The sequence below is a fragment of the Myotis myotis genome, unplaced genomic scaffold (assembly GCF_014108235.1).
Source record: "Myotis myotis isolate mMyoMyo1 unplaced genomic scaffold, mMyoMyo1.p scaffold_m19_p_3, whole genome shotgun sequence".
In the NCBI taxonomy this organism is placed as follows: Eukaryota; Metazoa; Chordata; class Mammalia; order Chiroptera; family Vespertilionidae; genus Myotis; species Myotis myotis.
The window spans coordinates 11,705,179-11,731,958 of NW_023416335.1; the positions used below are offsets into that span (position 1 = coordinate 11,705,179).

The 26,780-nt window shown below is 36.0% G+C and overlaps 1 protein-coding gene across 1 annotated transcript in view; it reads right to left on the reverse strand.

Annotated features, from left to right (window-relative positions):
• Positions 1-360: 360 nt before the first annotated feature.
• Positions 361-26,780, reverse strand: part of TUSC3 (tumor suppressor candidate 3) — a 106,393-nt gene continuing 79,973 nt past the window's right edge. The window contains exons 7-10 of the mRNA XM_036299950.1: positions 15,461-15,524; positions 7,752-7,826; positions 5,360-5,450; positions 361-660 (exon numbers count right to left, since the gene is read on the reverse strand). Coding sequence (XP_036155843.1) covers positions 645-660; positions 5,360-5,450; positions 7,752-7,826; positions 15,461-15,524 — 246 coding nt within the window. The 3' untranslated portion in view covers positions 361-644. The remainder of the gene's footprint in view (positions 661-5,359; positions 5,451-7,751; positions 7,827-15,460; positions 15,525-26,780) is intronic.

The window sequence follows — 26,780 nt, forward strand, 5'->3', positions numbered from 1 at the left end:
GTGCCGCTTCCACTGCCGGTGCCTTTGGGGCATGTTGCTTTAGTCACGTTTGCTTTAGATTTATAAATGGAAAGAACCTATCTTTCCCAGGTTAGGCATCCAAGTTGTAGGTACTAGTCACCCAGCTCCCTGTCCTGCACACCTTCCTCTAGTTAGGACTAATTAGAACAAAACACTATATAACCATACATATCCTTTAACTTGAAACTGCAATAAATATAATTTTTCAGAACATGACATATTTTCATGCACAAATCTTATCTCTGCACAGCCCTAGGAATTTATTAACACACACATCTTAGTTTTCCCCTCAGTAGCGCGGTGGTTTTCCTTACTAATAAGTGAACATTTAAGCATGAATTGACACATTGTCATTTATTTCAGTCCTGGAGCACACACTGAATATGATGATATGCTTGAAAAACACGTCAGTGTTTACTTTGTTCTTTCCAGTGCTAATATTAAATTTAACCACACATTTCTATAAATTAAATTCACTGGGAAATCTCACATTTATAAAATTTCACAAGAATAAGCTACATTATCACAATCAACATGGAAATGTACTGAAGAATTCAAAGTAGAGTGTCAGGATCACTTCATCTTCATGGTAAACTTTCACTTTATGGAAATCCCATTTGGCTTCATTTAATTAAAAAGCTGAAAAAGAAAAATTATGATGAGTGGAAGTAAGAAAAACACAATAGCTGTTTATCCCTTTCTAAATTAGTACCTATAAACATAACAAAAAATGTCATCATTACATTAATTCATCTCATTTTAATAGTTATATGCAGGTAACTGTGCTGAATTAGTTCCCAGTAATGGGGTCAGGCTGGGATTCAATGTAGGTCAGTGGTGGGCGAAGATGCTGATAAGAACTTAAACTTGTGTGGTGAAGTTTGGGTAAAACACACTATTTCTGTGGGCCACTCTCTTTGGCTAGACCAATAGTTAATCACTTAAACTGGTAATACAGGGGAAATAAAGGAATGGACTGAAATAAACATTTAAAGTGGGTAATTTCAATGTCCTAAATATTTTTATCATTCAGTTTACAATTCATTTACTTACATAATATAAACAATTGATGATTTTTATGAAATGTATAACTTCATTATATTGAACCAGAAAGAATGTATAATAAAAACATCATCAGACTCTAATGAAACAGTACAATTAACTCTAAGTCCCAATGTTAGCAAAGAGAGGTTCTTAGATCCAACCTCTCATTTGTATATTAACTAATATACAAAATTATATATTGAACTTGAGCTGAGATCTTCTGGTTCTAAATATTATTTCCTATGAGTCTTAAAAACAGGAAGCAACGTGACAGAATTAGGATGATTCATGTTATTTTCCTACTTGAGACTTGATATGTCATAAATATTTTTACAGAAATATTTTGAAGAAAACTTCACCGTGAGTGAAAACGGCAGTGGAAAATATTGGGAAAGTAATTACCCATAAGTGAACACTATCATGTATTGCTATTAGCATTTTGTTCTTATTAGTAAATAGGACAAACCCTTAAGTTAATCTTTATTTAATATCCAAAACAGATTCAGTGCTACCACTGCAATAAATTTTTTTTTGAACTATGGTTCAGATGGTAATTAGATCAAATTCTTAAGATGGATGTTTCACTGGTAGTTTCAAGAGACTCAGGAGTCCGATTATATTCATCAAAAGGGAATTTTGATGGAAAATCTGTACTTCACTCAACTCAATCATGCAAACAAGTTACTTAACCTTCACTGTAACGAAAAATCCTGGTTAGAAAAAGGTAGATTAGATATAAATGAGTCTAAAATATTTACATCAGAATTAATTATGATAATAATTAGCTTCAAACATTTATTGAGTAATTAATATGTGCCACTGAGTAATTAATAATGGCAATGTGCCATTGATCTTACATGCATTCTCTCATGCAATCCTTATGCTAAGCAAAAGAAATATGTAAAATTTTTCCATTTATAAAAGAGAAACCAAGGTTTAAGTTAAGTAACTTGTCAAAGGACACAGCTAGTAACAAGCAGATCAGGGATTTAAATCAGGAAGTTTAAAAACTTAAAAGACAATCTGGGAGAACTGAGTGATGGTATGAAACATTATTACTGTAGGAAAAAAACCTTGAAGACTAAAAATGTGGGGAAGATTTATGGACATAGGATAAATTTACAGTAGACTTTTATCCTCTTCAGCATATAGACTGACAAAAAAAAATACCAGTATGAAGTACTGAGAAAATATGAATGGTATAAATGTTTAAGGTTTTGTGAGGTTTAAGAGAAAATAAAAATGAAGTAAAAAGATCACTCTATATAGAAGAAACTAAAGATTGTAGATTTAACAGAATCCAAAATTGTGAGGAAAGTGGAAAATTAGTTTACAAATGATGGTCGTAGTTCTGTGAATCGGGTATTTCTTTGCACAGGCAATGCCAGGGCTTGGAGAAGCGGCTGCAGTGCCAGGATCTGCCTCCCCTTCCCCAGCTCTCTGCCTGGCTCTGTCTGACTGTTTCTCGCCAGCTCCTCCTTAGGGTTTTCATCTGAATCAGGTGCAACTGCATATCCACAGCCACTCCTGGGCATGACTTCCATCTCCGACTCTCACAGGAGATGTCATTTCCATTTCCAGCCCCAGGAGGCCCGCTGAGGGCAGGCCTGTCCCTTGCTTAACCTGGTGGGGCCTTGACAAGGGAGTGGGAATGGTCACATAGTCAGGAGGCTCAATGCCACACTCATGGAGACATCACATTAGCAAGCACGGGCTGCGGGTCAGAAATGCTCACTCTGTACCTAGGGGGAGACCTGGAATCTGGATTTGAAAACTTCCTGAGGATTTATATGTCCTCTCCTGGTGAAGATCTAGAGGACTGGAGAGAATTCTGTTAAATGACACCTACTCCGTGGGAAAAAGTACCGACTTGAAGAAAATTCTTCACAGCCTAACAAAATCAGTGCCGTCAAATGTAATACTATGCAATGAAACTAGTAAAAACTTAATTTTCTCTATTTTCCCTACACATTACTCTGCTACGTCAGAGAACAGTGTAGATGGAGCATAAGTAGGTACCTGGTACACAAGGAAAGCCAGAATTTGCTCCTCACCTTCCCCATTTCCTGACTGTCAACTAAATAGGGTTTAAAAAATCTCCTAACACCACCCTTTTCTGTCTTTTACCTTTAATAAAAAGAGACGCCTTTTCTTTGGCATATTGTAAGTGCTGTAGATTGAAATGAGTTAATTTTTTTCAGTGTTTTTGGCATCATAGATAAAAAAGAAATTAAAGGGAATACAAATACTCATTTACAAACTGAGACTCAAATCATACAGAGCCATGATTCTCAATCCTAGGGTAGGGGAAAGAGAAAAACGCAGCTTTCTCTTTCTTGGACATACTTAACTTTAGATTTGATTAGCCTGATCACATTTTCAAAACCAAAATTGGCTGGCTAAATAATGTTAAGAACAAAATGAAGAAACCGGAGACTTTACTTGCCCTTTTTATTACTCTAGCTGCCCTGGGAGCTAATGTGTCTGATAACTCATTTACACTGCAGTCAGGATTTAAGGCAGATGATCCCACAGCTCAGGTATGTTACATTTCTCCACTCCTTGAGTACATTTATCTTTCCCGTGTGGGAAGAAGAGAACTGAACCGAGCCTCTGCCAGGTGGGGTTGAAGAGGCTTACTCCTCCACTGAAGCACCACAGGCAGATCTCCCCGTTACGGGGTAAGTTTTGTCCCTCAGATAAAGCCGTGTACTGTTGCCATCATCCACATAAACCATCTTAAGATTACTGCACGGTTCACTGTGGAAGAGATGTAAGGTCTGACGAGATTTTACTTTCTATCAATGTATCACTAGTTGCACTGACTCAGCAGTTTTAACTGCAAAAGGAAATATAGGCCCTTTACCCCCTAATTAAGAGAAGGATGGATTATGCTATTAGAAGGACTCTGTAGAGAAAGTAAAACATTTATTCTCTAAGAGAAGCTGAAGAAGGAATATGCTCAAGAAGTAAATTTGTGCCTAGTTCATGAAATGACCAAGTATAATCTTGCTCACCAAATGTATTAGGTTCTAGTAAAAGTCTAAAGTTTGGTTATAATGAGGTGATATGAGAATTAATTTTCAACAACTTCCTACCTCCAATCATGACAATATGTTGGTGGAAATTGTATGAGATATTCATTATGACAACTCTAGTCACCAGAGATTATTGTATCATTTAATTTTCCTTTCAAGTTGGCTTTTCTTATTTGAAAAAGCTAAAACTTTGCAGAATTCAAAAGATGATGCAAAGTTTAGTAAAAACTTAACAGTAGATTATATGAGAAAAAAAAACTGAAAATGCAGTCAAAGCCATGATAGATAGATAATCTAAAAGAAAAAGAAATTTTGATGAATTCAACAAAGCTTAAAACCCATTTTGTTATATGGATATGCACGTGTGTGTGTATGTGTGTGTATACACACACACATACACACACACACACACACACACACATATAATAATTACTAAATGAATCACTGCAGCCCATCCCAGATAACATACTGGTAAGAAGCAAATGCTATGACCTGCAGGGATCAGGCCCCAGCTTGCAGCCCCAGCTTGTGCCCCCCAGCCCCATAGCCCCACCTGGCACTCCGCCTTGGCCTGGCACCACCCCCTCACCTGCTCCACCATCTGCTTGTGGGACCATTGATCAGGGCCAGGCCCCCACCACCACTGCTGGTTGCCGTCTTCAGGGTGATCAGTGGGGCGATCAGGCCCCCGCTCACACCCAGCATGGCCTGGTGTCGCCTGCTCACCTGCTCCACTATCCTGCCGTGGTCCTACTCTCATTGGGGCCCATCAGGGCCAGCAGAGCCTTCACTGCTGCCCACTGCCAGGGCCAAATCGCCGACACTCACCATGTTCTGTGCCACCCCCGTTGGTCAGCGCATGTCATAGCGAGTGGTCGAACTCTCGGTTGAATGACTGCCCAAGGGGACAATCTGCATATTAGGCTTTTATTATATAGGATAATATAAATATATAAATATATAAATATATAAATATATAAATATATAAATATATAAGTATATATATATATATATATATATATATATATATATATATATAATATAATATACTCTGCTTGGGAGCAGGGACCATGTCTTCTATCTCCTTTGTACAATCTATGCTGAACGCATAGGAGGTGCTCACACTTGCTTAACTGAGTTTAAAATCTGGGAAAATGAGCTAGTTATTTACATCAACCCTTGAATATAAATTAACCATTGAAATTCTGTTTATTCTATTAAGAATGAAAACAGTCACGTTAGTATAATGATATTACCTGTAAGGATAGCCGTGGTACTTGGAACGAAATATTGAAAGAAGGAAGCTGAAGAAGAAGACCACCAGGCCCAATCCCACCAGGCAAATGACTAGAGAGACAGAAAATACCATTAATGTCTAGACACATGCAACCCAAGTGTCTACATTTAAAAATGCATTCAGTAATTGCAGTGTACTTATATCAATATTTCATGGCACATACAGATACAACAAATCAGATAATCCAAAATACAATGGATTCACTGTTTTACACATTCTTCCCAATGAGCGGGTATGTTTTGGGTATGAAAATAACCAAAGTGACTGACTTAAATCTTCTGATAGTTTTCCTCTCTTACAGAGTTCCTACAAGTACTAAAATGCCCCAGGGGATAAAAACAAACAAAATATGTGATAAACCACAGATGAAACTATCCCTGTATTATGAAGCATTAGCTCTATTAGCAAAGACATCTGCATTATTGGAATACTAAATATAATTTTATTCTCAGGGCCATGCAGTATTTATGAAAATAATTTTAGATTATTGCATCAGTAAAAGCCTGTTACTGACAATTCATTATGATGTATAAAAAGCTAAGAATAAAAGCTTGGAGAGTAAAAGGGAGTATATATATGGTATGGTATTCTCAAAATAATGGCCTAGAAATCTGTTAGTCAGTTCTCATTCAACTTTGTAGGAATATCATTCTGATTTGAGTACAAAATAAGTCATAAGTGCTTAATAGCATTCAATTGTAGTCTCTGTGACATTTCATTTCAGACAAGGCCATATAGGTGAACTTCAAAGGAAGAAAAAAAAGGTACTCAATATCACAAAATGAAAAACACTTTTAAAAATAGTGTAGAATATCCAAGTATGCTGGACACCAGGCACTAGATGGAGCATGTAACAACATAGCTTACAACAGCCTTACTAAACTCAGACTTAACTGTATGATGTTTTACTTTATATCTTCCTACATTTAGTACTTTTATCGAACACTTCTTTTCCTTTTTTATTTTAAAAAACTTTTCAGACGCTGAATAAAACTTTTCACTCCCTTTGTCACTCTTAGTAGCCTTGTTTGGTTAGTATGCTCAGTGGGAAATGAGGCTCAAAATATGTGAATACATATTTACTTGATTTCCTGCAGTGGAATAAAATAATGCAACCAAATATTTGTATATGGATAGGGAGAGGAATTAAATGGTTGGTGAGGAGTTCGTAATTACTAAATGAATCACTGTAGCCCATCCCAGATAACATACTTGTAAGAAGCAAATGCTATGACACAGAAACATTCTGACCTGGTCAATGACCTGGTCAATGATAATCACAGTTGTATTATATCAATTCTACCAGAATAAGGGAAATAATTTAAAAATATAATCAATCTCTCTCTCTCACACACACACACACACATACACACACAAATAATTTGGCAGTGGGGGTTGGAGAAATATATATATAAAATCGACCAAGAGAAAAGTTGAAATTAATGATTTCATAGACATTATGATTAAAATATTAATACACACTTATTACTATTATTTAGCCTGATATGATAGGATATATGGTAATATATCATCACATAAGAATTTGCCTCATGTTATTTATCAACCCAAAGAGCAGCCCACTGTTTATTTAAAAGATATATCATGAAGTGATATATCTGAACAATGCTTAGCTAAACAAAGTAACATGTTTATTTCCTCTATATTTCCTCAAACTGGTGTGTTGAGAACATCATGGGAAAAGGTAAACTCAACTGTATATTTCACCCAATACATTTCAACACTTATGATACCTAAGTGTTCAGAAATCACTATGATGTACTAACAATCATATTACCCTAGCTATTATCCCATAAAGGAAATAAGTCTTTTATTTTAAATAAATTATTCATCTTTCATTTTTTCAAAGGAAGAAAAAAAAGGTTCTTAATAAAACGTTAGCCTTTTTCAGGCACCTGTGCTCCTCATACATAAGTTCTGGGTTTAAAAAGGGCTCAGAAATGCACACCTGATTCCCATGGCATTGAGGACCTACCATTTGACAATACACCTCTCAGGCTCCCCCCAGCAGCCCCACCTCTCCCTGCAGGACGCATGGTACTCCAGGACTAGATCCTCCATGGAGCTGGGCAGAACACCCTGACGAGGGTGGAGAGAATTTCTCCTTTCTCTGCAGTTCCACAGAAAGTCACCCAAACCCATTCGGAAGGGATATATTTTTAATTATTTGAGTACATCTAAGAATAGAAGAGTAAAAAACATTGCAACGTTCCTCAACCAGAACATTTCTTTAGTTTATGTTTACAAAGAACTTTTATATTCCTCGTTTGATTTAAATGAATCTTAAGTCTAAAACAAAATTACAAAAAAAACCAACAACAACAGAGAATTACTTCGTCTTTTTCCAACATCTCCTTTGGATGTTGCCGCTTCATTTAGAAGAACCATCCCCATGGTGATAGCAGCATCTATAGTAATTGTCAAGGAAACAGTAGCAATGGATGCAAATAAAACATATTATTTTTTTGGATCTGAACACAATGTTTTCCGTAGTGGAATACTTAAATTACAAATGCACACAGAGGTAAATACAATTTATTCTATGCAGAAAAAAGAAAATTATCATTCTTTGTGTATTTAAATCTACCTTGATTTTTAAAAAAATATTAATTTCAGAGAAGAAGGGAGAGGGAGAGATAGAAACATCAATGGGAGAGAATCATTGATTGGCTGCCCTGTATGCCCCCTATTGGGGATCGAGCCTGCATTTACCCTTGGCTGGAATCGAACCTGGGACCCTTCAGTCTGCAGGCTGACACTCTACCCACTGAGCCAAACCAGCTAGGGCTAACTTGATTTTTAAAATATATAACCTTAAACCTTGTGAGACTTTGCAAGTAATTGAAATGCTCTTAAATTCCAGGACCTTCACAGCACGTATGCTTTATGTGGACTCTCAAAAACCAATAATGACATTTCACATTATACATAGATAATATAGAATCACAATGATACATTGCATTGGCAGTCATAGAAGATTAAAATATATTCAGCATAAAACCAACCAAGTTTGGTCAGAAGTCTAAAGTAACAAGAGAAAAAGCTGCTATCAGCCCTGTGCAATAGCATCACCCTCCCACCCTCACCCCGGCCTCCCCACCCAATACATGTATATACATTACATACTACCATTAAACTTTTAGGGGTCCATTATACACAGTTTGAAAACCAACGAAATTTAGATAATTACTAAATTCCTTGGGTTTCAATCATGTAGTGATGGCCTGAAAGAATCGTGTAAGAGAATGAATGTTTCATGCTACCAATATAAATCTGTGGATTTTAAGGGTTCATTATTCTTAAGGTGTTTTAGACAGTCTACTGATGTAAATTCCCTTGAGTCCATAGTCATAGGGCATTGCTAGTAATGAGAGAAAAAATTAAAAGCTTGTATCATTCAACCTGTTCCTATGTGGGTAATTTCTACTGCTTGGTGCTTTGGAGCAGACGGATATGACTATGTAAGTCCTTATTAAGGAGTCAAGTTAGGATTCTCCTTTCATCTTTCTCTGGAAACACCCTTTTTATTCATGTATAAATTTTAATCTACACATATGATTATACATAGTTACTATCACACATATTTGCAAATATATGAAATGTTTTAAAATGACCTTATGTAGGTATTATAAATAAAATACTCATTTTATGATTTCATCTGCTAAGTAGTTGCTGAAATTTCAATAAGAAATTCATGGGGGAAGTGGCATGATTTCTATTCCTGGGGAAAATATGATTTACAAAATTAAATGGATCGAAGACTTAACCATAGATCTGATACTATAAAACTGCTAGAAGGAAACACAGGGAAGAAGCAACTGTATGCAGGCAACTGGGCTGAACACCATACAGGGATTCCTCTCATTCAGCCCCTTAACAATGCTGTGAGGTGGGTACTGTTTTAATTCTTGTTTGTACATTGTGATAACGCAACTCACAGACAGGTCTACTAACTAGAACAAGGTGTTAATAGTGCTGGAGCCAGAATTCAAGGCAGCTATCTGAGCACAAAGCCCATTTGCTCTTTTCTTCTTCTTTTTTTTTTACAGGTTTGAATGTTTTTATGTTAGCACACATTTAGTTTAAAACACACACACACACACACACACACATACACACATATATTACTCACAGATTCAGGAAGCTTAGCAAGCCCAAAGTAAGATAAATTCAAAGAAGCCCCATCTAGGCACACCACAGCCAAAGATAAAGATTTAATATTGATAATATTGAAAGCAGCAGAAAAATAAAAAGTATTACATATAGAGAAAGTGCTGTTTTGGCCAACTTCTCATCCAAATCAATGAAACAACAACACAAAATAAATTATATATTTAAAGTGCTAACAAAATTGTGAACCCAGAATTCAACATCTAATATATTCTTCCGAATGAGGGTGAAATAAAGCCATTTTAATATAAGCAAAAGCTGAGAGAATATCTCAGCTACAACAGTGCTTAAGAAGTTATTTATGTCTGAGGAAATTATACCAGATAGGAACACAGATCTATAGAAAAAAATGAAAAGCATCAGGGTAAATTTAAAATATATAATTTTTCTCTCGCCTCTTAATATTTTTAAAAGGTAGCTATTTAAAGCGAAAACAACATTGCATTGTTGAATTTGTAACTTATCTATATACTAGAGGCCCAGTGCACAATTTCGTGCACAGGTGGGGTTCCCTTGGCCTGGCCGGCCAGGAGGGGTGTGAGGGGGGATGGGGGACAGTGGGAGGTTGGCTGTGGGATTGCACTGACCATCGGGAGGCAGCTTCTGCATTGAGTGTTTGCGCCCTGGTGGTCCGTGCACGTCATAGTGACTGGCTGTTTGGTCAACTGGTTGAACGTTTGCTTAGGGTTTTATGACCTGATGACCAGCCAGTAGCTATGACGTGCACGGATCACCAGGGGGGCAGATGCTCGATGCAGGAGCTGCCCTCTGATGGTCAGTGTGCTCCCACAGCAAAATCCCATGGCCAGCCAACCTCCCACGGTCCCTCCCCCTGGCCAGCCCCAATTGCTGGGGAGGCTGAGGGACCTCACTCATGCATGAATCCACACACTGGGCCTCTAGTATTATATATTACATTTATTGATTTTCATATGTTGAGCCCTGCTTGCATCCCAGGGACAAATCTTACTTGGTGGATGATGTACAATCCTATGTATGTGTTCTTGAATTTGGTTTGCTAATATTTTGTTGAGAACTTTTGCATCTATATACATCAGGGATACTGGTATATTAGTATAATTTTCTTGTGGTACCCTATATGGCTTTGGTAGCAGGGTAATGCTGGCCTCCTAGAATGAGTTTGGAAGTGTTCCTTACTCCTTAGTTTTAGAAGAATTTAAGAAAGATTGGTGTTAATTCTTCTTTAAAAGTTTGGTAGAGTTCTCCAGTGAAGCTATCTGGTCCTGGAAATCTGTGTTGGGAGATTTTTTATTACAAATTCAGTATCTTTACTCATTATTGGTCTGTTCAGATTTTTCTATTTCTTCCTGATTTGGTCTTGGTAGAGTGTGTGTTTCTAGCAATGTATCCACTTCTAGGTTATGTGGCATATAATTGTTCCTAGAATGTCTTATAATCCTCTTTATATCTGCAGTATCAGTTGATCTTCTAGGAAGGGGTGGGCAAACTTTTTGACTCAAGGGCCACAATGGGTTCTTAAACTGGACCAGAGGGCCGGAACAAAAGCATGGATGGAGTGTTTGTGTGAACTAATATAAATTCAAAGTAAACATCATTACATAAAAGGGTACGGTCTTTTTTTTTTTTTTTTAGTTTTATTCATTTCAAACGGGCAGGATCTGGCCCGAGGGCTGTAGTTTGCCCAAGGCTGTACTAGGGTGTTTTTTTTGTTGTTGTTAGGCTAGCTAAAGGTTTGGCAATTTTATCTTCTCAAATAACTTGTTCTTAGTTTCCTTGATCTTTTTTTTATTGTTTTTCTGGTTTATATTTCATTTATTCCTGCTCTGATCTCTATGAATCCCTTCTGAAAGGAAAGTTCATATTCATAAATGCGTATATAAAGAAATGCAAAACTTTGTAAACCTTTGTACATATAACCCTAAAATACGAATTTTAAAGCAAAGAGGTGTCTAGATACAGGCTGTGTATAACACCCAAGTAAAATACCTTATTCGAAAGCAGTAGGGTCAGATAATAAGTATGATCTCATTCTCAGAATGTTTCCTGCAAAAGTATTGAGAAATGAGCTGTGAACCTACTTTAAACTTGATGGTTAAAATTAAGATATAAGAATTAAACTAAAATGGCTTTAAACTCACCAACTCTCCCTCTTTTATTTAAAAATATTTTTTAAATGTAAGATCTTTGATTATTGAGAATTAATTGGGCTTAAGTTCCATAGTATCCAAGGAAACAAAAGTTTTGGATTAAGAAAAAAGAGTCTACATAATACTTGTCATTTGAGAAAAATAATTCACATTTGTAACGAACATTTGTACACGAAGGATTAATTTTTAAACAGAGGAAGAAGCTAGATGTTCATCTGTCAGAGTTGATATGTAGAGCTTCCTTCATTGGGTGGGAGGTTGAATAATTAAGGAAAGCCCCTAGATATTGGGGAGATTCTATGTCTAACTCTGGGATAACAGATGCTTTTCTGCCTTTAAAATTATGGCTGGGCCATTTTGGCACAACATTAAAAGAGTATATGAGATGTAAGTATATAGTGGATAAACTATAATGTTTCTGAGACTTGTTCTATTGTTCTGAGATAGTTAATGCCTACACACACACACACACACACACACACACACACACACACGGTCTGGTTCATGTATTATTTTGCACATTTGAATTAACATTGTAGCAATATATACTAGTACTTCAACTACTTGCAGACTGCACAGTTTCTTTTCTGAGCCTGCCAATCATCATCTTATTGCTTAAAAAGTCAAAACACTGGCATCCCACATACACTAGAAGCTGCTATTTGTGTAAATTATATATAATAACCAAAGGCACTGGGCATCCTACTGAACTAATAACAAATGCATTTGTATTGCATTATAATTCATTCTCAATTGCACATGATGTTAGGTTCACTGTTGCTCCAGGAAGAGAATCACGATTGCCAATTTAAAGATGAATGAGAACAGAAGTTGAAAAATATATGAGCACATTACAGAAGACTTAAAGGGATCTAAATCTAAAATTATCTTCAACTTGCATCCATCATTAATTTTCTCCTATAATGTTTTTTTCTTCGATATAACACATTAAAATAAACATTTTTCTCTATCACAGATTGAAAATAAATGCAGAATCAAACTTTCATGATAAATGGAAAACAAATGTTTTCTCAAATGAAAAACAAATGTGATATTTATAAGAATATATATCGCTAGTATAGCCTTTGCCTTTTATATTAGCACTTTTACTTCCAACTGATACTTATCTATGCCATCTTTAGATCTCAGAACTTAAAGGACATGGGGAATCATGGGACAGGTCAGAGTTTGTATAGTTGGCAGTAAAGCCAATACAATGCCTCGTGTGTCCTGTACCCACTGGCACACATCGACTGTAGCTTGGTGAATTCAGATAAGGTTCAAGTTTCTTAGCAAGGCATGTGTACATTTTCATTACCCAAACAAATCTCTTCACAATTTGTGAATATTCTCATGTTATGTTTTGTACCTGTTGTGCCTCCTACTGGAATATTCTCCCTCACTTATTCTCCAACAGGGAAACTTCTTTGGCTACTGTGGCAAAATGAACCCAACAGTCAGTTGAACTACCTGGGCATCCAGGTGCTCTCTGCTTTCTTGCTGCGTCCGAGCACTGATTTTAGCACTGGCTACAAAGCAGGATAATTCTTTTTCTATCTTTCTACTTTCTTGTAAATAGCAAATATCTTATTTGCATCAGGTACTGAAACATAACTGAATGAAAAGTAAATGAAAGAAAAATAAATTTTTACTGGGAAAACATAAAGGATTATATAAATTCTTCTTGGTTCCCATATCTGTATTAAAATGCCGTAATATTTCTTAAACTTTTTAGATAGTTTTCTCTCATAGACTACTGAGGATTGTTCCTTTTTCTTCCCTAAATAAGAAACAGAGAAAATAAAACACTACTAATAGGGAGAAAAACATTTGTAGTAAATATAAGTATATAACCTATGACAACAACCAACTCCATCTGTTCTTCCTTAGGTTTTTTCCAACAAACGTTTGTACATAGCCATTGCATCTAATCACCTGGCTTACTAAATTAAGAGGAGAAAAACAAAAGGCAGAAATGGTCTCTACAGATAAAAAGTAACCATCTGGAATTTTTTTCCCATAAGGGAAAAAATACATAAATTGCAAGAGAAAAATATATAGTGTTAAAAAATTAGCAGACTGCCAAATAAAAGTAAAATCACAAATTATTACATAATGGCTTCTTAACTTTTACTGATAATTTTAGTGAGTCTATCATTTTAAAAGAAATTTTCTTTTTCATAAATATCTATGAAATAAAACAACAGAAATAAAGCAATAAATAATTACTGGTAACAGAAAGAGAACAGGGACTTCTAGTTCTTTTAGGTATTCCTGTTAGAACTCTATATGGAAGACTTCACACTGCTTATGAAATTTCTTTGCATCCTAAATCTCAGCTTCATGTCAATGAGCCATGAAATGGAACCTTGGAGAATTCCTGCCATATAATGGAACTTTCATTTCTTTTGTGAGGTACTCCTGATGTGTTTAATAGACTAGATGCTTTGAATAAAGTATGCTGCTAAAATGCTACATCAAGGATTGAAATAGGGTAGAAAAAATGTGTATATATAAATAAGAGCTAAAAAGTGACCTGCAACAAATATTTTTTCTTACTATTATACTTGAACACAAATGTATTTTGCTTCATAAACATGCAATTAAGAGATGAAGTAAGAGTAAATATGGCCTTACCCACATTTTTAGATATGGAGATGTTCCTATAAACATGTTTGCAAATATTTCCTTTTCTCATTAAAAACCCTTCTGATATGCAGAAAAGATTAATATCTTACCATATTAAAGTCAGAACACAGAAACCTGTAGTTACTGATGAAAAATCACAAAATTTGAGAATGTTTACTAAAATGTAGGTTATTTCCAAGTCCAATCTAAGAAGCAAAGTACAACACACACACAAAAATACTCATCTTAGTCATTTCTTAAATTTGAAGCCATAAAAGATAGAGGTAATTAAATAAATGCAGGCAAGAAACGGACTACAGATATGCACAATTCCATGTATGCGCCAAGTATGTGTGGTCACGTGTGGGAGGAATGAAAAGGTTGAGAATTGGTACGAGGAAGAAGAGGGTCAGTGCTGCTCAGTGAGCTTTAGAAGACACTGGAATATAAAATGGAGTCATAATCTCTCCTCCAGCTTCATTTCCAAAGTCAAAACGTCACATGACTCACACAAACCTCAGTGTTTCCCCCAAATACAGTTGTTTGCCTAAAAAGTAACTCCCCACTCAGAGAATATTCAGTTTGTCTTAAATACTTGAACTTCCTTCCTTCCTATCCTGCTATCTTCTTGACCCCAAACTGGGCAGAATTACCTGATTCAAAACAATGGGTCTGGTATGTTCCAGAAAGAGGTTTCTAACTGTCCTACGTCTCCCTCTTCTGACTGATCATAGTATTTAAGGGGACCAGTACTAAAATAATGTTTTTCATCTTGCTTTTTACATTATAGGATGCTTTCCCCCCGGCCCCCACCATTAAGATCCTATGGGAAAACCATACAAGTTTCACAAATAACCGTTAGCCAGAGATAACCGAGGCAGAGCAAAAGCTCTAACTTCATTACTCAGTAAAAAAGAGAAAATTAAGAGACTGTTAATGATTCAGAATAAAAGCCAAAAGTATAATAGGAAATAATTAGCATAGAAATCAGAAAATTAGACACAGCCAATTTAAAATATAATGTATTTTACAAGTCTTGGTATTTATTATCAGGAGAGAATTAATTTGACAGAACATAGTTTTCCTTTTCCAATCATCAGTCCTTTAAAGGATACTCAGTACCAGAATAATGTGGGACTCAGCCACGAACTGGGCCTGGCTGCTTCCATGAATGTAGCTCTAGAAAAACAAGACAAAGAAGCAAATATTACAATCTGAGGAATTAGGGATTTTTTGGTACATTGTAGTTTTATACCATGAAGATAATGGAAAAGTCTATTAAATAAGCTCCATTTGGAGTTTTTTAAATGAAATAATTACTTGTTAACTAGAAATAATAGATGTAAATGTTAGGGGCTGATATTACTGTAAACTGTAGGCAGCAACTTAATATCAATGTGAACTTATATCTTGTTCAAAGGTTTAGCACAAACATACACACAATGTAATAGCAAAAGTTATAAATAAGAGCAAGTAAGTTTACCAAGTTTACTGAGTCTATTAAAATAAGTCAACAATAATCTATCAAATATTAAATCACTCTTTTCCACATTATCAAAATAAGGTAGCTTTATTAGTGCACTCATTTCATTAGAACATTTTAATTGATTTTTAAAATATAAATATTAAAACTGTTTTAGCTCACTGAGAAATGTACAGTTTTTCATACTTAGTAAGAACTGTATTAGTTGATATCCAGTATATTACAGAAAATCTGACAAAAATCATTTAAGATATTTTGCTTCTAAAAAATCTGATGTCTCCATTATTTCAGCTGTTAATCTCTCATGAAAATTAGTTGCTTAGCAGTTGTTTTAAATAAAAATACTTGTCTAGGTTTTCTGTTCATAAAAAATATTCGAGAAAAAAACCTCTTACGGCATAAAATTGATAGCCTCAATTTTACATCACATTTGAAGAGTAATTGTATCATTCGAGAAGAACCGCTTTAGTCCTCTCAAAAATTTCCTTTGTTTTTATTTTGACAACACGTATGGGTGAAAGCATTATGCTTTACTGGAGACAGTATTTCTGGAAGCATGGAACAGAGTGTGGAATCTCAGAGGGAGGGTGGGGAAAAGGGTGTGGGTAGGTGGGCGGTAATCAACCAAAGACCATGCATGCATATATGCATAACCCATGGACCCAGACAATAGGGTGCTGAAGGCCTGGGGCGTGGGAGGGCAGGTGCAGCTGGAGAGGATCAATAGGGGACATGTGTAATACTTTCAACAATAAAGAATTATTTTTAAAAAGAGAGAAAAAGAAAAAAGTGAATAAAGCAGGCTATTTTAGGCTAAAAACAAAAAAGAGTTAGAAATTATTCCTCTTTGGCCTTAACCCTAAACACATCACCAAATGTGTCAGATATTCAATAGCCCCTCATTTATAAAATTAGGAACAAAATCAGATGATTCCTACTATCTCTTTGAAGTATATAAAGTCTTTTTTTTTAATTCTGTCTTGGTATTTTCACGTAAAGGCTGTTCTTTATACTTTATACTCTGATCTAAACTGTCTTTGCTTCCATCTAAAAATTCTCAATATTTCATAGTGCGACTGCCTCATCCAAAGGGGTATTTAGACGTATAAGCACAGCTTCAAGCAAACTGGCTAAAAGATAGCCGTTCCTGGGCATTCACATTATAACTTCTGAGGAATCCTACCATATGTGTTTTCTACGGACTCTATCCATTTAAATGTCCCTATATGGAGATAAGCACAGTTTTGAAAGTCAAACTCGGTAGTTAATCATTTAAGACTTTTAACATTAGTAATGAATGACAATAATGAACCAAAACAAATACTAACAGCAATTTATGTCTGGTTGGAAAATAAGACCCTCAATACTAAGGAACAAAGGTTTTATTCTAATTAATTGTAACAGCAAGAATAATAGTAAGTAGAATTGTACCAAATACTACTAATAGTAATATCTACCAGTTATCTAGCACTCATTTTATGTAAGACACTTAAAAGTTTTTCATGCACTATCTCATTTAATTCTACTAATCCTACAGGGTAGGCATTTTTATTATAGTCATGATATAGATAAGGTAACTGAGGTTTAAGAGAAACTTGCCCAGATTTTCATATCTAGTGTGTGTAAATGCTGGGATTTGAATGTAGGTCTCTGCTTTCAGATTCTGAGCTCTTATTCATTATGCTACCTTGTTGTTTACTGGATGCTTCATATATATTATCCCATTTTATCTTCATAACTAGAGGCCCAGTGCATGATTGGGGCCAGGGAGGGACATGGGAGGTTGGCCAGCTGGGGAAGGACCATGGGAGGGCTCCACGGCATGTCCGGCCCGTCTTGCTCGGTCCCAATCAGCCAGACTCTGGCAGGAAGCTAAACTACCAGTTGGAGAGCCTGCCCCCTGGTTGTCATGTCATGGCGACTGGTCGACCAGTTGACTGTCTGCCCCTTGGTGGTCAGTGAACTTCATAGAAAGCAGTTGCGCAGCCTTACCATATCATTAGCATATTACGCTTTGATTGGTTGAATGGCCAACCAGATACTTAGCATATTAGGCTTTTATTATATAGGATAACCATATAAAATAAGTATCATCAAGTCATCGTCCAAATAAAGAAACTGGGATTTAGAAAAGTTAACTTGCTTAAGATTGCATGACTAGTAATTGGTAGAATTTGGACTGAAACATGTGTCTACTTCCAAAGTTCATATCTTTTCCACAATAAATTAATGATATCAAAAGACAAGAAGGCAATCAAATGAAACATTTTATAAAAGCTTTATCTGGCAATCACATAATTAAACAATGATCATTAAAGTCAACATTTGTATGACTTAAATATTTAAACATAACAACACTGGATATTATACCTAGATTTATATAATGACTAGAAGGTAGTTTGCCTATATTAGAATCACAAATTTAGAGAAGCAAGAACTTGAGATATTTTCTAGGTGAGTGATTTCAAAACTTTTTTTAGTAATAGAATCTTCTCTGGTCAAAGTCATCAACAGACTTCCACTTCCAATTCTGACTGGACTTGAACTGTTAAGTCCACTGCATGGGGTCCCTCTACTTTTTTGTACTACTTCCTTCCCTTGACTTCTAAGATGCCACTCCAGATTCTCCTACTTTCCTGGCTCCTTTCCCCCAGGCACTTTGGCTGTTCCCGTTCATCATCCTCACAGTAAATTCTGGAGTAACTCAGAGATGCAGAGACTTAAGCCCTTTCTCTATATTCAGCCTTCCCAGGTGTTCTCCTCCAGCCCCATGACTTTACTGATCCTTTCTACAGCGATGATTCCTCCATTTCTACCCCTAGACCAGTCCTTCAGCCTTGCATATGGCTGATATATATCCAGTTCTGCTTGGTAATCTAATAGTCTTCATTAATAGACTACTTCGAAGGCTAAAATGGTCAAAACAAACTTTTGATATGTCCACCCCCCTTTCAATCCCAGAAATATCAACTTGCTTTTTCTAGTTATTTAGGCCCAAACTTTGAAATTGTTCTTGTCTGTTCTCTCCTCTCTCCCTTTACATATTTCCAATCGTTGAGAAAAAAATGTTAATTCTATGTTCAAAATCCATTCCAAATTCAGCCACCTGTTACACTTCCAGGGAGCACTGGCAGAGGAGCCACGGGTTAGACCAGCCTCACCATCTGGCCCGAGCAGTCATCTCTTCCCTACATCACTGCAGTAGCCTCCTTTGTTCTACCTGCCTCTACCCTATAGTCTAATTGTTAGATTAATCCTGATAGAACTAATCAGATTCTATTATTACTATCATTACCCTACTAGAACCCTTCAATTCTTTCTCAAATGTGTGAGAAAAATATATCATTAAATATATATATATATATATTTGCTTCAAGACACAATACTAGAGAACTTACATATTTGTAACTAATTTAAAAATACAGTAGGTTAAAAAAGAATTCACGTTTTGTCCTTAAAGGCCTACTTCACTCTAACAAATCTATAACAATTGTGGCTTATTTCTTGTATACATGCGGCAGTACAGAGTAAAGGCTTGCACAGACTCCTGAGTTCACTACCTACTAGCTGTGTAATCAAGAACAAGTTCCTTAGCATCAATGATCTCATCCTTAATAGGAATAGGAAGATGTTCCTCAAAATATTATCCTAAAAATCAAGTAAGATGAAGTCATGTTAAGTAATCAGCACAGTACCTGTTTGTTTGTTTTTCTATAGTGAGTAATGAAAAATAACCAAGGATAAATCATTTTAAAGTCTATTCCAAACAAGCTATTTCTATTTTCTAAACATTAGACGAGGATGCTTAAATGCCATTCAGAAATTCATTTTATTTTAACTGGTGAATATAGTGTGTTAAACTGGTATTTTTTAAAGATGATACTCAGGAACCTGTACTAACATTTGGCTATTGTCCATCTTCTTCAGTTATCAAAATCACATTAAGACCAGATACTCAAAAGACTTCAGGATTTAATAAAGTAGAATTCATTTAATATATTTCTATCGGGCAATTATTATGTCTGATTTAGACAATGGAGATGCAGCATAACAAAAAACAGAAAACAAACAAAAAACTCAAAAATACTATATTCTAACAAGTATATACATCCAAACTGTGAGAACACATTTTGTCTATCAAAGCGAAACAAAGAGATTATTGGCACATACTAAAAGCCATGAGCAAATACAAGAATAAAAGGGCAATAAACATTCCAGAGGCCTTAAATATTGACCTTAGGAAGCTACCTTTCATTCAGGGGCCACCTACTTCAATGGCTTAATCTAATTAAGATTTAACTGAGGTCTACAATTTTAAGCTGCTCTTAAAATTTTGTATTTAACTGATGCATGCAGTTTGAAGTAATATGTAAAGCAATGAAATCCCTTTACAGCTTGAGCATGATGTTTATTTATATTCTTTCTCCCTCTGATTTTTTACTAATTCAGATAAGGGGGATATTGGTAAAATGGTAATTTAATCCTAAATAGATACATATTTAACTTGCTTTTATAACCACAGTGCATTTGCAGATCAGATGACTTGTCAAGAAAAAAATTTGCATGTCCTTTGATATTTGATACATATCTATTTTTCCATGGAGACAAATGGCTTGACAAACCATTAATATAAATGTTCTTTACTTGTTGTGTACACTGAATACTTCATAAAGCATATGGATCAGAATCAAATAAAAGAATGATTAACAAATACTTTATCAGAAAGTTCATTACCACAACTTACTTAAAAGCCAATTTTATACAGAAGAAATATTAGATGACTTGAAGTTTGCAGAGCATAATATAAATAATATATATGAAAAATACACTTAATTTCAAGTGACCTCCTTGAAAATAAATTAGTATATTTTGTTTACTACAATGGTCCTAATACCTTTTACATAACAGAAAAGGAAATGGAAATTAAGCAAAATGTAGTACATGTCAGAAGATAAAAGAAACCTCATTCCCTTTATTCCTCAATTCTTGGAAGGTAAAACCATTATGTTCTGCTTTTTCAATATTAAGTGTGTGGGCAGTGAGTCATCAGTGAGGAGTCCTTTTATGCACTGAATGTTCTAAAATAGGAATGGCCAGTGCTGCCCAACGGGTTGCTGTCTGGGAAGGCGGCCGCCGTGATGAAGAGCACACTGAGCTGGAAAGGCAGGATCCTGGTTTCTAGTGCTGACGCTATGCATTCAATTTGAGAAACTAGTCGTTAATCTTGGTCCGTTCAATCACTGGAGCCTAAGTCTCCTAATGTATGAAATAAAAACACTGAGATTGATTTTACCAAGAAAACAGGGTCATATAGCAGTTACTAAAATGGATTTTAATCACACTGTCTGAGTGGGCCTGCCTATTCTGGAACTGCTGCAAGTGTGTCCTGGAACAAGATTACTCTAAGCCTCAAACTGTTCAACCGAATAACGGAATAAACTAAATGTGAAAAGTGACTTAGATAATACACGTAAAAAAAATTTCGTATCAGGCTGAAAACCCACAAGTAGTCAATGTTATTATTATTAGTCACTTGACTCATAGATAAGCGTAATGTCCTCTGGTTTATGACTATCGTTAACCAAGAATCTTCTATATGCCTGGGTTAAATTATCCTGCCAGTGAATAATTGTTTTTAAAATTCTTATTCAAATCCCTGACATACCAAGCTAATATTAACATTACCATCTATGGAGCAAAAGCAAGATATAAACAACCAGCCCATTTGATAAACCTTAATAAAGACTGTTGTAGTTAAAGGGGCTTTCAAGTAAAATCAAATAGTACCATAAGCAGAGTACATGTTGTTCAGTGAGATAGATATATATATGCCAGGAAATAACTCTTTTGAAGACAATGATATTATAGGACTCAAATTAGTTCTTATTTCTTCCTTATTCACTGACAAAATATATATTGGCATCTATTTGCTTTGGTATAAGTTTCTTAAATAAATAAAAAGTGTGCTTACGCCAATCCTAGAGAGATGTAAGTGATCTTGATCATTTTAAAAGCTGTAAAATATTTTAAAATTATTTCTGACACCAAGAAAATGGCAAACGAATAAAACAAGGATTAGATATTGTGGGTGTTACGTAAATGACAATTTGTCTTAGTCCAAGATCAAACCCACTGTCCAGGAAAGGATTCATTTGAATTGTGTTTTTAATAAAGACTCAATTGATTGGTTCCATCTTAAGCAGTATTAAAGCATCATACAGTGGGAAGATCCTAGGATGCCTTTAAGTATTTCTATTAATTTTAACACTAAATAAGACAGCATAACTCAACAGTTCAAATGAATCCTTTCCTGGGCAGTAGTATTCCCAGAAAGAAACTTAAAAGGAGAGAATAGAGATGATTTTATTTTAGTGTTCTGGGTACCTTAGTGCAGAAAGCAGACTCGGAACTAAAGTGTCATTATTCCATTTTTTCCTCCCATTCCACCCAGTAATCCCACTTCTAGGAATATATCCCAAGAAACCAGAAACACCAATCAGAAAGGGTTTATGCACCTCTATGTTCATAGCAGCACAATTTACCACAGCTAAGATTTGGAAACAGCCTAAGTGTCCACCAGCAGATGAGTGGATTAAAAAACTGTGGTACATCTACACAATGGAATACTATACTGCTATAAAAAAAGGAACTCTTACCGTCTGAACAGGATGGATGGACCTACAGACCATTATGCTAAGCAAAATAAGCCAGTGAGAGAAAGATAAATATCACATGATCTCACTCATTTGTGGAATATAATGAACAACATATACTGATGAACAAAAATAGATTCAGAGACAAAGAAACACTGAATAGACCATCCAACCTCAGAGGGAAGGCAGGTGGGGTGGTGGTAAGAGATCAACCAAAGGACTTCTATGCATGCATATTAGCATAACCAATGGACACAGACACTGGGGCAGTGGGGGCTTGTCCTGGGGAGCGGGAGTGGCGGGGGGGGGGGGTGTCAATTGGGGGAAAAAGGAGACATATGTAATACTTTAAATAATAAAGAAACAAAACTAGAATAAACATATTTCAGAGCCAAGTGAAAGTGCTCCAAAGAATCAAAGCTGGATTAGATTTAAGCCAAAACTAAAGTAGTATAGATTGTAACTCCAACTATGAAATACGTGTGTGTGTGTGTGTGTATGTATATACACATATATATACACACACACACACACACACACACACATATATATATACTGATAAACCAAACCAAAAAAAAGAGTGGAGAAGGCTTCTGTTGAGCTGATGGCAAAAGGAGGTATCCTGGGTCACGCTGCTCCTGAACAAAACAAGTGGAAATACCAAGGTACTTGTCACTCTGACATTCTAATAAAAGATTCCTCTATTTCTTGTTAGTCATACATTTCCAGCCCTTTCCTTACGGGTCTTTTCATTCATCAACCTGCATCAACTCCTCAGAGTCAGCACTATTCCTTGCTAGGCCTCTACACCAGTGGCAGAAGTGACAAGATATCAGACAACAGCTGGGCCAGGCCTTCTGGGTTTGCCTGAAAGAAGAGATATGAATAGGTATTACCTACATCTACGTGGCAAAGACTGCCACTATGTTTGATTTCCCAGAGGCTATATGTACCTCATGCTTGAAGTTCCTAAGTACTTCATTAAATATTTGGCTTTAACAAGAAAATGATTACACATGACACAGGTCTTCGTGAAAACACTGATAGATCGGATCGCTTGCCACTCAGGATATTTTGTCTGTCAGCTGTCAGCAATAAGACCCTGAAATTTGGAGTGACCCTGCACTAAGGTACCCAGAACACTAAAATCCCTACCCCAGACATACTCTTCAATTTGACTTATCCCACTTGAGCATTAAAAGGTTGACCACTCAAAAATGGGGTGTTTGTTTAAAAAACAACAACAGATTCTTAGACTCCATCTTTGGAGATTCTCATACAATAGGTCTGTGGCAGGACCAGAAATTTACCCTGTTTAGAGCTGAAAGCCATTTCTATCTACCTACATTTTACAAGCGGCTGTATGGGGAGAGGGAATGTGTAATTCTTTAATAGTTGTCAGAAAGGCTACATATCCAGAGAAAAATATATTTCTAATAAGAAGTGTTTTTAACAATAAAAGAATTGTTCCATATTCAGAGAAAGCATCTTACTAGCAAAACTTAAAAAAAAAAAAACAACCCCAACGACTTCCTATTCCAGGTGTAGTAGCTTAGAGCTCCATGGCTGCAGGCCTATAAGGAGCGCTGCCTACAAATTAGGCTCAAACAACAGAAGAAAGTACAAGATGCTATCAGCAGGGACAGCAGCTGGCATCACAGCATATGTTTGAGAACTCCAATTTCAACCCTCCTGTCCAGTAAGGGGCGGTTCTGTAGAATACTGCAAGACCCATGGTGAAGTTACAGAGGCAGACGCTGAGCTATCGGATTTGCGAGACCCAAACGGCTGGTAGCCTCTGACCAGGGACATGGAGCCATGGGCAGTGTTTGGACAGCGTGGCTCCAGCCGAGGTAGGTATGCTTGGTCTTATTCAAGCCCTTCTCCCCAAAGTGTTGTCAGTCCTGATCATAAAGGAGAGAGATCTATCCCACGAGCTTTACCTGAGTTACAGTGGCTGTAGACTGGTGGTTCATGTATTTTAAGGCGGGGGGGGGGGGGGGGAGAGAAGTAACAAAATAGACAACATCAAAACCTCCCATCAGTACTAGAGAAATCTTAAGCAGAATTCGCTGAAATAGTTCAATATAGTTGTCCCCACCTAAAAGCCCAGTGAGAACAGAGTGCGGGCTGGAACACTTGTAGGGTACCAGAAAACAACCTCAAGGCCCAGACACTAGTCACAGACACCATTTGAAGAAGCACAAAAGTGATAATATGGTGAATGAGCGAGCTTCTCGTGCCAACTGCACCTTCAAAATGCTAAGAGAATAAAAATATGACAACATAATTAGACTAAGTTTCTTCCAAGTCTACAGCAAACATTTAAAAGGCCCCATGCTTCACCTTCGAGGTAATTTAGTAATATTTTGTTGACAAGAGATTTCTAGACTTATCGATTTTGTTTTATTCAGTAACAAAAGAAAACTTGAAACGTGTTGTATAATTGCTCTCAACAGAATTTTCTTTTGTAACTAATAATATCAAAATGAAAAGCTGTTTGTTATATTCTACAACATTTTTTTTGAGAGTTAAAATCTATATAATTTTATTAACCAATGTCACCCCAGTAATACAACTTTAAAAAAAGAAATCCTGTACTCATTAGCAGTCTCTCCCTATTAAACATCCTCAGCCCTAGGCAACACTAATCTATTTTCTGTCTCATTAGATTTGCCCACTCTGGACATTTCACGAAATGGAATCATACAATATGTTGTCCTTTGTAACTGCCTTCTTTCTTTTTTTTTTATTTTTTTTAATTATTTTTTATTATTATTAGTTAAGGTATTACAAATGTGTCCTCATCCCCCCCATTAACCCCCAACCTCCCCCCCACACACACACTCATGCTCCCATCCCCCTGTTGTCCATGTCCATTGGTTTGGCTTATTATACATGTATACAAGTCCTTCGGTTGATCTCTTCCCCTTACCCCCGTCCTCCCCTACTTTCCTTCTGGGGATTGATAGCCTGATCGCTGTTTCTCAGTCTTTGGGTCTGTCCCTTTTCATCAGTCTATGTTGTTCTCTATAATCCACAAATGAGTGAGATCATGTGGTATTTATCTTTCTCTGACTGGCTTATTTCACTTAGCATAATGCTCTCCAGTTCCATCCATGCTGTCTACAACATTTTTAACATCCAACTGAATAGGTTTTAATGTGAGAGATACTGAATATGTAAATCTATAATGCTTTAAAGCTTTGCTAACTGTCACATCAGGTATATATAAAAAGGATAATATAATCAAAATGTATGAGGGTTTTTTTTTCCCTCTTTTAATTTCCAGAAAGAAAAAAAAATCAAGGAAGATTCATATTGTCATTATTATAAATGTAAATCCAAAATGCAAGAACAATTACAACAAAAAACTAATGCAGCATAAAAGTTATATCATTCTGTTACAAATAAAATCACTCATTTCATATCACCCAATTTTTGCATCTATGACTTGTCTAGAAATACATTAGGAACATAATTTCTTTGTGCCCTAATTCAGCTTTGCCAATATTTGAATTATTTCCCCTGGAAAGCCATTTACCTCTGTAATTCATGTGCCTGGTACAGATAGTTTTTGTTATTTATAGGACTATTAGGTGATAAAAAGATCTTATCAAGCAAACTCTATGAAATGCATTGACACTAAAAATAAACAAGAACCACTCTGTTTCTTTCAAAGCTTAGTCTCTAACATTTTTCTTCCTTTTTTGTTATAGCTATAAAAATGGAAGTTCACATTGCCAATTCTCAGTAAATGCTTTGGTAATTCTGTATATGTAGGCATATTCACATAGATGAAAAATACCCTAGGTGGCCAGGCCATTAATTCTTCATAATAAACCTTTTAGCATATGCTAGATCATCTTCTGATCATTATTTGTACTTTGTACTTTTTCAAATCATTGACATCGATTGCAAGTTGAGCACAATATTGCTGAGTCTGAGTCCCATTGCACCACACTGGACTGTCTGCTACAACAGTGTTTCCAGTCCAGTTCTTCAGACAGCTTTAGTTTACATCCTTAACACTTCTCTTATATTGTGCTAAAAATGACACTTTCTCTAAAGTTCACCTAATGCCACTGCTTTGCAAGCCCAGAATCATGCACTTCCCCGCATGTCCAGACCACTGCATCCTGCAGAGCAGTGTGGAAAATCACTGCCTCTAAGTCTCTGACATCTGATCAGAGGCTTCATCCTGACATCCAGTGTGAAATGTAGTGCAATGGCACGATAAATGAAACCTGTCCCAGAAATAAAAATGACACTGATCAGGATTCAGATATTAGACCCATA